Source organism: Asparagus officinalis, chromosome 2 (assembly GCF_001876935.1).
Source record: "Asparagus officinalis chromosome 2, Aspof.V1, whole genome shotgun sequence".
Lineage (NCBI taxonomy): Eukaryota > Viridiplantae > Streptophyta > Magnoliopsida > Asparagales > Asparagaceae > Asparagus > Asparagus officinalis.
Window position 1 is genome coordinate 82,699,397 of NC_033795.1, and position 12,137 is coordinate 82,711,533.

The 12,137-nt window shown below is 35.4% G+C and overlaps 1 protein-coding gene across 2 annotated transcripts in view; it reads left to right on the forward strand.

The window, feature by feature from the left end:
- Positions 10,052-12,137, forward strand: part of LOC109831881 (serine/threonine-protein phosphatase 4 regulatory subunit 3B) — a 50,629-nt gene continuing 48,543 nt past the window's right edge. For both annotated transcript variants that reach the window (XM_020399349.1, XM_020399350.1), the window contains exon 1: positions 10,052-10,326. In XM_020399349.1, the coding sequence (XP_020254938.1) occupies positions 10,282-10,326 (45 nt within the window). In that variant the 5' untranslated portion in view covers positions 10,052-10,281. The remainder of the gene's footprint in view (positions 10,327-12,137) is intronic.

The window sequence follows — 12,137 nt, forward strand, 5'->3', positions numbered from 1 at the left end:
GACCTCATGAATTATATTTTTTTATCTAAATTATATTAAAATTTTTATTATTGGGCCAACTAAAACGAATAGCATTAATCCACATAACTAATTGTAGGTATTCTCTACAACTGAGGTGGTTACAGTTGTAGGATCTAAACTCGAAAGATGAAAGTATCAGCATAAAACAAAGTTGCTTATTATGTGTGTTTCTTGGATTTTCTTTTTTAAAGAGTGCTTATTGTGCCTATTTTTTGGAAATTAATTTGCGGTATCAAACGCAATTGAAGAAAGTCTATGGTAAGAAAACAAGGTGCCATAATGACGGTGCACTCTTCACAAGTATACAACTACACAAAATGGAGTGGTTCCATACATGATGTTGTTTGTTTAACAGATCAATGGCATGACAATTAATGGTATGATAGTGTTGCTTTGCATTTTTGTTCACCATATTTTATCAATTTTCCTGTTTCCCTCCTAACCTAAAAAATTCCATACAGCTTTCCTGCCAACCCTTTTTACCTTTTTTATTCTTTAGAATTGAAAAATCATTTGATTTTACTGTAGAAAACACAATAAATACAAATAATACAGGTACGTCATCAATCTGTTAAGGGGCTGTTTGGTTCGTTTCCTTGATATAGGGAAATGCAATTCCATGTAAAGAAATATAAGTTTTGAGTTTTCCAAACTTTTCCAAGAAATAGATTGTTTTGCTTTGGTTCGCACATAAAAAATAGTGAGAAACCAATGTATTTATTTTTCTTGTGTTTGGTTCGCATAGAAAAAAAGGAAAACTTTTGTAAACAAAGCAAAGAAGGAAAAAAAAAAATCTGACGTGGCGGAGTTTTCATCAATTTCACTCGGTTGGGGAAGGAAATCGGAGAGGGAAAAAATCTGAGTTGACGGCGATTTCAGCAGAGTTTTTCCTCTTCCATCCGAGCGAACCAAAGCGGTACAAAGAAATGGACGGAAACAAAAAAACTGACCTCTTCCATCCGAGCGAACCAAAGCGGTACAAAGAAATGGACGGAAACAAAAAAACTGACGTGGAGGGGTTTTCTGAGTTTTCCACCCCTTATAATAGAAAAAAACTGACGTGGAGGGGTTTTCTGAGTTTTCCACCCCTTATAATAGCGAACCAAACAGCCCCTAAGTATTTGACTATAGGCTAAGAAAATGACTGTATTGCACACGTACACGGATTAACTGGAAATAGACAAACAGATACTTTAAGAAAGAAATTGAGAATTAATCAATAATTGAAACGAGAAATGAGATTATGTAATTTCGCTAAGGGTTGAAGGATGTACCTTTTAATAATTTTAATGGATTCCCACCAAATCTAGGATTACGGTCAACGTTTTATTTACTTTAGTGTATGCCAAGCTAGATAGCAAATGCCTACTTATTACCCATCACATTGCAAATTTGTGTCTTAGTGAATAATGTTAGAACGTATTTCATACAATATCTCTTGTTTGAGTAATAACAGACTCTAATTCGGTACTAATGATTGTTTAATATGACTAGTATAATGCACGTGCTTTGCACGTGGATATGTTGTTGTATTTAATATTATATTATTTAATAAATTATATATAACCATTAAAAAATATTTTATTGCACTATGATTAAATTTTCTTTAACTTATACTAATATTAGTACTTATAATATTATTAACATACATTTAATAGTTATTTATTTTTTTTATTATACTATTAAACAATTATTTAGGAGTATAATTATTAAATAATAATGTAATCATTAGTTTAAGTAACACTATTGATATAATTAAACCATTTAAATTATTAAATATTTATGTCATGTACATATTTTATTACAATATCTATTAAATAATGGAAATAATTTTTAATATTATATGACATTATGTTATAAAGAATATTACATTGTTTAATAATTAATATCATCTTAGTAATAAAAAATTGGATGGTATAAATTAAAAATACTATTATTTAGAAAAAATATTTTATATAAAAATATTGGATTCTTGAAATATATGAGACATTTACTTTCCAACAAAAAGTGCATGACTCATAAATTGCAAAGATCCAATATTTTATTGCACTTTATTAATTTTGTTATCATTATAAATTATTAGAATATTCTAGCGAGTGGCCAAATATTTTGAAGAAAATAAGAGAAAAATATATGTCTCATAACTTTAAAGGATCCAAATTTTTTATATACATTAATTTTCTAAAATAAAAGTATTTTTAACTTATAAAATCCAAATTTTTATTACTAAGATGATATTAATTATCGAACAAGGTAATATTCTTTACAACATAAATAAATAACCCATATTTATACTATTATTAATAGTTATAATTATGTGCAATAATTTATTAAATGAATGGCGTTTACTATTTTATATAATTAATAATTATTTATAATAAATTATCATATGTTCATGAATTTTGTTATCATTATAAATTATTAATATATTCTAGTGAATAACCAAATAATTTGAGAAAATGAAAAGGTGCATAGTTAATGAGAGGTTATGGATCATTAATTTTATAATTAATGGTATAATTTTGAGTTATAAAAAATTGAGGGGGTAAACAAGGAAATCAAAAGTTTTGACATGGGTATTCTCTTTTATAAGTAGTATAGTATAGAAGATATATCATATACTACATGTAAAATCGGATATACGAAGGTTACCATGTGGCGAAATGACACACAAAAAAACATTTAAAATGATTTCAACCTATTAACCATCAATGGTCATTGAGGACCCATTAATAGTCAAGACAATCATCAATGAAGTACAATGAACAGTCGTATAATTCGAGAAAGTTAATCTTGAACCATCGACAGTCTAAAGCGACCCATCGATTGTCACCACATCATCGATAGTGTACAATGGCCAATTGCAGATTTTCAGAAATTCAAAAATAAATCATCGATGATTTACAACCCATCGATGGTTTTAAGCAATTGTCGATGGTGAAATAACTTTTGGCAGATCTAAAGAGTTAATCACAGTCGTTCATTGATCACTTTCATCTCTAACTCCCACTATGATATGGATATTTATTAGAGGCTATATAAGATTGAAAGAGATATTTTTTTTAGGTAGGATTCTAGGGTATGAAATAGAGAGAGTTTTTTGGAGAGAAGTAGAATGGACATTTTCTAGGGATTATAAGAAGAAGTTTGTATTGGAGATTTGAATCAACAAACTCTTTCTCGCCACACTCAACATCTTCGGATCGCCTTAGCTAGGAGAGCTTCCCTTGGATTCATTATCTACGTTATTCCTCATTGAGTTTTGCTTCAATCTTTTGAAGAATAGTTTGCTAATCAAAAGGTCTGTAAGATCTTTCTTTATGATTAAATTATTTTTTGTAGTTTGTTTCAAACTTGTTTTTACGACTTTCTCAAGCTGATGATAATTAAGGACTGAGACTAGTTAGGCTAGGTGTTATTTGTTGTGGAGAGTAAAATGACTAGTTTTGAGTAGATTTCAGGGTATGGTTTTTATAAGTCTATTCAATCAGGTTGTAATTCAGGAGAACCACATTCATAAGAATGAAGAGTAGATATAAGATTATTATCAACACCACTATAAAGATCTCGATCAAGAATTTGACTTAGGTATCAGAGTGGCATTAGTGGATAAAACTTCTGGCTTCACCACTACAATTCACGGTGCACTATCTAACAAAAAAAGTTCTAAGAATAAACAATTATATAGAAGATATCCAAACGATATGTGCAACAATAATATTTTTATCAATATTTAAAAATATTATTATTATATATATTGAATGTACAAGGGCATATTATAACTGCTCTAGCAATCGGTGAGTCATATAAGCTTCAATATGTAGAGCTATCAACTTTCTTCCATGATTTTCCTCCTTTGGTCTTTATAAATCCTTTTTCAGTTGTACACATCTCAAGCATTGAAACTCTGAGCGCATGCCAAAAAAAATTAAACACAAAGAATTTGAAAACATATTTAAGGTATCGAAAAAGTCCACTGAGGGGAAACATTCGCACTTAGGTCAACAACAACTACATAAGGTATAATCGCAACAAGTAGAATCGTAGGAGGACTATTGGCAACAAATAGAACTACATGCGGGTCTCTTCACAACTGGGTAATACTTCAAGGGGTTTCTATTCGCTATTAATTAAGCCTTCAAAAATTTAGCCCTCCCCCTGAGTGTGAAGGCTCAATGGTAGGAAAAAATTTGGCGGCGACAAAGCGGACAGGATGACTGTAACGTCCACTAGTCGATATAGTCGATATGAAACATATGAGCGCAATTGAGCAACACTCTGGCCCTCTCTTTGGCCTTCAACTCCTCCAAACAAATCGCACAGCCATCCGCAGATTTATCTCCCTCGCCCTCCTCGACAACGATCGCCCCGCCAAGTTCCCGTATATTCTTCAAGTACTACTCGATCTCAACGATGACAGAAGCAATACGAGCATCAATAGCTGTAGGAGAAGGAGAAGAAGGGGAGGTAACAGTGGAAGAATTATTATGCTGACGGTGTCTGCGTTTTACGCACCACTCTACGAGGATGAACAAGGTGAAAAACATAACAACGAAGGCAACATCACCGATGAGGAGTCGGATAATGTCGGACCGCGACATGATGAACCATAGAGAGGGGGGGAGAGAGAGAGAGCAGTTAATGTACAAAGAGGAGAAGTGAGGTTCCGAGTTCTCTAATGATTAAACATAGGAAATACGATCAGGATTAGGAATCACATGCCCACTAGGATTAGGGATCAGTGATTACGTGCCCAATGATGAATAGGCTCTAGATCCTCGCTTATGAGGCTTTTTATCACGTCGTTAAAGACAATTTATTATGATTAATTTTTAATTTGTTTTACTTGGGTTAACGGGTGATCCATGGGTTTCTTTATTTTTATTTTTTTATTTTCAAAACTCCATTTATCACTAGAGATACGTATAACTTATCTAGAAAAAGAATCAATAAGAGGAATCAATGCTCGTTGGAGTAGCACACTGCATAGAAAAAGATAACAGTTAGTATCTGAAAAGCAGATGAGTTAAAAAAAGTCGAAAAGACTTAGTCAAAAACATGAGGGTCACTCTCATGTCTCAAGAGAAAAATGCGAGGGCCACCCCCGCATCTCAAGAGCAAAACGCGAGGGTCACACCCGTATTTTTAAAAGCAAAACACGAGGGTCACCCTTGCGTTTCAAAAGCAAAACGTGAGGGTCACCTCCGCATTTTGAAAACAAGACGGCTTTACTTACCGCATTTTGAAAGCAAAACGTGAGGGCCACCCCCGCATTTTGAAAACAAAACGTGAGGGTTCACCCTCGCGTTTCAAAGGCAAAACGCGAGCCTCGCGTTGAATATGAAACTTGTTGAACAAGTTTGAGTCTTCGTCGACAAACGACTTTACTTACCGCTAATAAGCGGAGTGTCAGCGACAGGAGCGCCGATGGCCTCGGCCGATGACGCACTTGAAATCGCTTCAGGGACTTTCTTAGATTTAGAAGCACGTTTTGGAGGTGCCATTGATGTCGTCGCCGATGGTGAATAGAAGTTGTCGGAGATTAAACGAGTTCATTCGTTGAAGAAAATAGTCGATTTGACCCTCATTTGACCTCTGGGTCTATTTATGGACAGCTAGGCCGTTAGGATTTGCATGAGATTCTAGGCAAGAATCCCGCCCAAAACGCGATCCTCGCGTTCACTAAGTCAGTTTGACTTCAGCGTAAACGCGATGGTCACTCTCGCATTCCAAACGCAAAACATGAGGGCCACCCCCACGTTTCTAACTGCATACACGAGGTTCACCCCTGCATTTCAAAAACAAACGCGAGGGTCACCCCTGCGTTTAAAAAACAAACGTGAGGATCACCACCGCATTTCAAAAGCAATATGCTTGGGTCACCCCCGCGTTCCAAAGGCCAAACGCAACCCTCGCATTTGCGAAGACACAACACAGATCTTGCGTGGCAAACCTCTGGAACCAAATTCATGGTGCCTTCGAGACGGATGCAGTGAGCAACCCCTTTATGATAAGGAATCAGTAGTACACTGTTTCAAGATCAAACTAAATTGAGATCCAAATTATTTTGAAAATTCCTTCTAATCAACCGCGAACTTTTGAAAACTTTGGAGGGGGTTCTGTAGATTGTTTAAAAATTACTGCAAATAGTCGATCCTCATAAAGCACTAATGATGAAAGTTATAACCTGATGACTTTTACGACTACAAACGAGAGTTATAATTCAACGGCTCTCATACTTCAAAAAGCAGAACTTGAAAAGTAGATTACAATTAACGATCTTTTCAAAGCAAAACGTGAGAGTCCACCTTCGCGTTCCAACTTCAAAACGTGAGGCTCACCCCCTGTGTTTCATAGGCTAAATGTGAGGGTCGCTCTAGAACGTGATTCTCACGTTTGACTGTTTCAATTACAATTTGAACGGTTCAAAACCGTTTTCCACTTAATGGGGCGATTAAACCCCTATTATAGAGCAAATTAAGGGGTCAGCTATACCCCTTAAAAGCTATAAATACCTGGTTTTACAGCTAAAAAAGGGTTGGAGTTTTGAGGGGTTGGAATTGACTCTTGAATTCTATATTGAATTTTAAAGATCAAGAGATCGGCTCTTTTCGGCTTAAAGGGATTAATCTCCTTTGTCAAAATTAACTATTTTTAAGAGTTTCTAACTCAACTAGATTTTAACTTTTTTTTTAAAGTTCCTAACTCGGCCAGAGTTCAAAACTTGTTTAACAAGTTCTTCTCGGCGTAAAGTCAGAAGCGAAGATCAACATTCCACGAAGCGAAGTGTTTGGATCGTCAACGGGATACAAAATTCAAACTCCCACCGCCACTAAGAAGAACCTAGTATTAAACAAAGGGAATGATCTTTGTTGATTCTTCTCTCTTTTGTAAATTGAGAAACCGATAAGAAAATTATAATTTCTTTTGCTAAATCAGTTAGAGAGAGATTACTTTGAGAGATTAAATTCATTCTTTTCGTAAGTTAGGAAGATTTATACTAATTGATTTCTTAATTTTCTTACAATTTTTCTTACAAACATCATAATCGAGGTAGACGATGATGACACTGCTCTAGAATTTTTTAGAAAAAAGATAAATGTGGAGAAGGGTTGATTTTGACTAAAAAAATAAAATAGAATGAATAAAATATCTATTTTTGAAATATTTTATAGAATATTTTAATTTTTTGAGTAAAATTATGAATCTTTAGAAGGGATTTTTATGAACTTTTTAAGTATTTTTATATATTTATGATGATCTTTTATCATATAAAAGTATAGTAGAGGTAGCATTAATTTTAGCTTATGATTTTTTATGAAGTCTACCAATGATTAGGAACAAACTTCATGTTCTCTTTAATTTCGTTCTAGCCCACTTTTACTCAATCATCTTGGCTTATTGGCTTTAACTGTTCGTATTTCTTTTATAATAACATTTTTCCATTTGTTTTTCACTTTCGCAACACTATACTTTTTCAAGTCAAGTTTGGTTTCATGTCGGTGCAAATAATACAAATATTCAAACTGTCTTTGGATTACATTTGTTTTTTGTCAATTTAATTATCAACATGAAAACTTAAATTTTATGTAGCTCATTCAAACAAATATCAAATAAAATAAATAATTATAATGCTAAAGTTTAGAAATGTAACTGAGCAAAACAATCAAAGTGGAATCGAATAACAACATTTAGTAAAGAAATAAATAAATAAAATACTAAATCACAATATGTAAACACATGCATTGCATGTGCGTAAAACCTAGTTCAAAATAACACTCTTATATCATCAGTCTATTAAGCCCTTGATTGTGGGTTATGAAAATGACAATATTGGCCACACACACATAGATTAGTGGGGAAAATAGGTTGTTGATGCTTGAAATCGATTTATAGAATTGAGTCCGTGAGATGGACTCTATCGTAGAGGGCCCTTCGGTCAACTTTGGTGATAGAAGTAGGTCTTTGCATATGGGTGTACTTGAGTCTGCTTGGCATGAACTGAGATCACAGAAAAACATCAGATTGACGATGGTGAGTTGTCCACCAATATCCCTCTGAGATGCCCAAGTTGGATCCTTAATAAAAGATCGTAAGTTGAAAGTAAATAGACTAGGATTTTTAGAGAAAGATGACCCTTAACCCAAGCTAGCGGTCATGAGCCTAGGTCAAAGTTTAATATTGTTTTACCTTAGGTACGAGGATATGTATACTAAATGCGTAGGGCATATCAGTCTCTACACGTGTCACCATCCTCATGCCCGAGGTTGGTGCGGTGTATACTTGACCTTTGAAGTAGTTAATTGGTCTACATGTATTTACTTTGACAACAAGTGATATAGTTCCTCATTGGGTTGGATGATACAACTAACATTTATGTAGATTGACCAGCTATAGAAGCAAGTTATTAGAGAAATTGGGTATCTGACTGATATCTCCCAACATGGGATGTTGAGGATAAGGTTGTCTCTAATTAGGTAGTCCGCCATAGGAACTGGGCCTGATTGATATAAGACATGATAACTGACATATTGGTTATCATCGACCCAAATCGTTATACTCAGCCTTAGAGGTCAGGTCCATTGGCCATGACTGAATATGAATGTCCCACACTTTAAGGGGTTAAAGTGCATACATGGTTGACCGATATAACATGGCATCGTAAAGTGCTTTGGCTAACCCAATTTGCAAATTCTAGGTTGTATGCATAATATAAGTGATTAGATATTAAGAGAGAAGTTGAGAGTTTATCAATATTTTAAGGAGAATTTGTTCATTTTGTCTAATATAAACATTATGTAATTCGGGGGCCAAAGGATGAACCCTTTTGTAATTTAAATGGATTCCCACCAAAGCTGAAGATCCCTCGTCAATTTTTCATTGGCTTTACATACCAAGTCAGGTAGCGATTATCTTCTTACTACCCACCACGTTGCTCATTTGTGTTTTAACGAATAACACGCGGAGGGCTTAGATATGAAAGATTTTTATCTAGGTGATAAGAACCATAGCACGTGACAATTTGTTGTTTCGTGAAATATCTATAAATCAATAAATTCTTAAAAGTTGACCAGAATAAAACGCCTCGAATACTGTGAAAAAGCTTATTTGTCGTTAATTGATGTGTAGAGGTCAAGAGCCCGAAAATGCCATTATTAATAATACGAATCTCAAGTGCATCCTTGTAGTACCTTAATGAGCCATTCAGATTTTATGATAGCATGAAAAGGTATTCAATTTAGGAAATATATTGACGCATACAACTAATGGAGAATATTTTTAATAAAAGAATCAACGCTAGACTTAGAAGAGTCCTATGATCGATGTGAAATTTCATGTGACCAATTATATTCTTTTAGGAAGACTACATGAGGAAGTGGAAAAAAGATCATAAATTGATCTAATGATTCCCATGCCAATCATGTCATGAACCACATGCCCAATGATATTCTTCATGTCATAAACCTAACAGTATAACACAGTAAAGAAAAACATTATTTCCAAAACAGGCCGTCCTCTAGTAACGTAAGGAGTGACTTAGCAGGTCCAAATCCTCTAGACATAAAACCATATCGCAAACGGAATCAACAATTCAATTGACTAAAAATCCAACCCCTGTACTTCATATCATACGGAAATCCTCACGCACGACGAGGGGGTGCATATATGAAAAAAAAAAAAATACCCCAGATACCTTCGAATATCACGTACTTGCGTATCCGTAGGGAATGATAAGCACGAGATGACGACGACTAAATTTAGGGGCGGGCTATTCAAATATACGTTAACGGCGAGGCATGGTGCCTGAGAAAACCGGCACAGGCGAACATCACCACCGCTATCTCTCTAACCTCCGCATTTTCAAGACGAGCCTACTGTATTCCATACTCGTACGGGTACACCGGTTTGAAGGGTATTTCCGTAATATCCTGGCGAGTCCCGAGTGCGAATTATGCGGGCCCCGCAGCCCCTAACATTCCGTCGTATTTCTACGCGAATAAGGGCTCTCAAAATCGCGAAGAGAGAGAGAACTTTAGAGCGAGAAACGAAGAAGAGAGGAAAGGGAAAAAAAAAAATCCAGGAGAGAGAAACAAAGCGCGGAGAGAGAGAGAGAGAGAGAAGGGGGGTGTAGGGTTTGAGCTCAATTGGACGACGTTAATGGCAGCTAGGGTTTCCCACTGAGAAGAAAAAGCCCTCTTCTTTCATCCCCTCTATTGCGCCCTAGAATCCTCGATTTCCTTTCGATTCGTAGCTCTGGCGATGGGCGCGCAGGGGAAGCTCTCGAATTCTTCGAATTCCATGCAGGTTGGTGACCTCTAGGGTTGCGGGGGTTGGGTTTCTCGATTTCTGTGGCGTTTGATTGGTGCTGCCCGATGCCCTAGAGTCAAAACCTTTTCGCCTTTTCCTGTTCTTTTTAGCTGTGAGCTGTTTATGGTGCTGTTTTAATGCTGTTCGTAGCGGTGAATTCGTTTGCTTGGATTTTGGGTTTTTCCTTTACAGTCAATTTAGGCAACTTGCGATTTCTTTCTTTGCCCTAGATTTTAATAATATTGCCTGCGGCGTCAAATCGTTAGATGCTGGAAGTAGAATGATGCTATGTTTTTGCTTATTTAAACATCCGCTAGGATTATAAGGGTCAGGTCCAAATGATGCTAACTGAGCTTTCCTCAAGCTGAAATTTGCCCTGTATAGTAGTTGTAAGAGTGTCAGGAAGCGAGAGCAGTCACAGCAAAAGGCAACTCAGAAAATCTTATGTAAACTTGAACCCTAATGCCGTAGAAGAATGTTTGGGCATTAAGAATTTGTTTAAACTTTTTGGATAGATGACACCGTGGATAGAAGTTTAGACATTTAATGGCGCAATAATGATAAACAGAAGAAACAGTCATTGTTCAGATATGGGCATTGTTCTTCAAATCATACCACATGATTTTCTAACTTATGCACCACAAGTTTCATCATCTTGACATGTTTTCTTTTATGCGGAAAGGCTTGCAAAAGCATTCGGTAAATGGTAAAAAGGACCTCAATATCTCTAACCTTTTAATCTACTCTTTCTTTTAGTTTTCCCTCACTAATTACCTTGTTATTCATTAGTGGTTAATCCATGATGAATTTCAGTGTGATATTGTGATAGAGGCTATAAACATACAACCTTCAATTGAGAAATATCTGAATGCCATCCTTTATCATTTAACTCAGGATTATTGTTATAATACAGAGTTGCTGAGTCTTAACTGTTTGAACTTCATTATCTGTCATCATTAAGAATCTAAGATACATGTTAACTTTTAACCAGTGCGGCCAGAGTTCTATGTAATCACAGTATGAATTTGAATGGAAAATATACAGTACAAGCATACGACCATAGGACATCTAGTGCTTATTTAATCAGAAGTTTGGGTTTCTAAGAAAAATATAAGTACCAAATGAGTCTTAAAATAATGCAAATATTAAGATGAATGAGACAACCACCAAGCAATATGAGGGCATGCACAACATTGAGGTTAGAAAGGGAAGATACTATTGAGGTAATTCGCCCATGCGCTATAGTGGTTAAAGAGGTTAATAGGTGTGCTCATAACAAGAAGTATGGGGTTGTAGTTAAAGCAATCAAAACTAGAAGAAACCCTAAGTGAACGAGGACGGGCACAATTAAAAAGGATGTGGTAGTTTTGAAGTTACCAAATAGATGACTCGTGATCCTTAGCAGAGTTAAATGAATGGTAAGAATTAATGTCGAAAACCCCAAACTTTGGGATTAATGTTTTGATGTTGTTGTGATGTTCATTTGCGCAGTTGTGTTTAATATGGGTGAATGCATTATTGTCTAATGTACATATACCTGACACCTCTTTCTCCAAAATTTAAGGTTCAATCATATAATCAGCTTAATTTCCATTCAGGTGCTGCCATACGATTAAGGATGCCAGTCTATTTCGTGTTTTCCTTCTTGTTCCATTTAAAAAAATTGTACTTGAGACCCTGTTGGGATTAAGGGGAGTAGAAGAGAAGGGAAGGTAGGGGAGACCATTCGCCCTGTTTGGGTAGCTTTTAAAGTATGCGGTGTTCCCCTAGTTCCCCTAAGTTCACCCTCAACAATACAAAATTTGTTC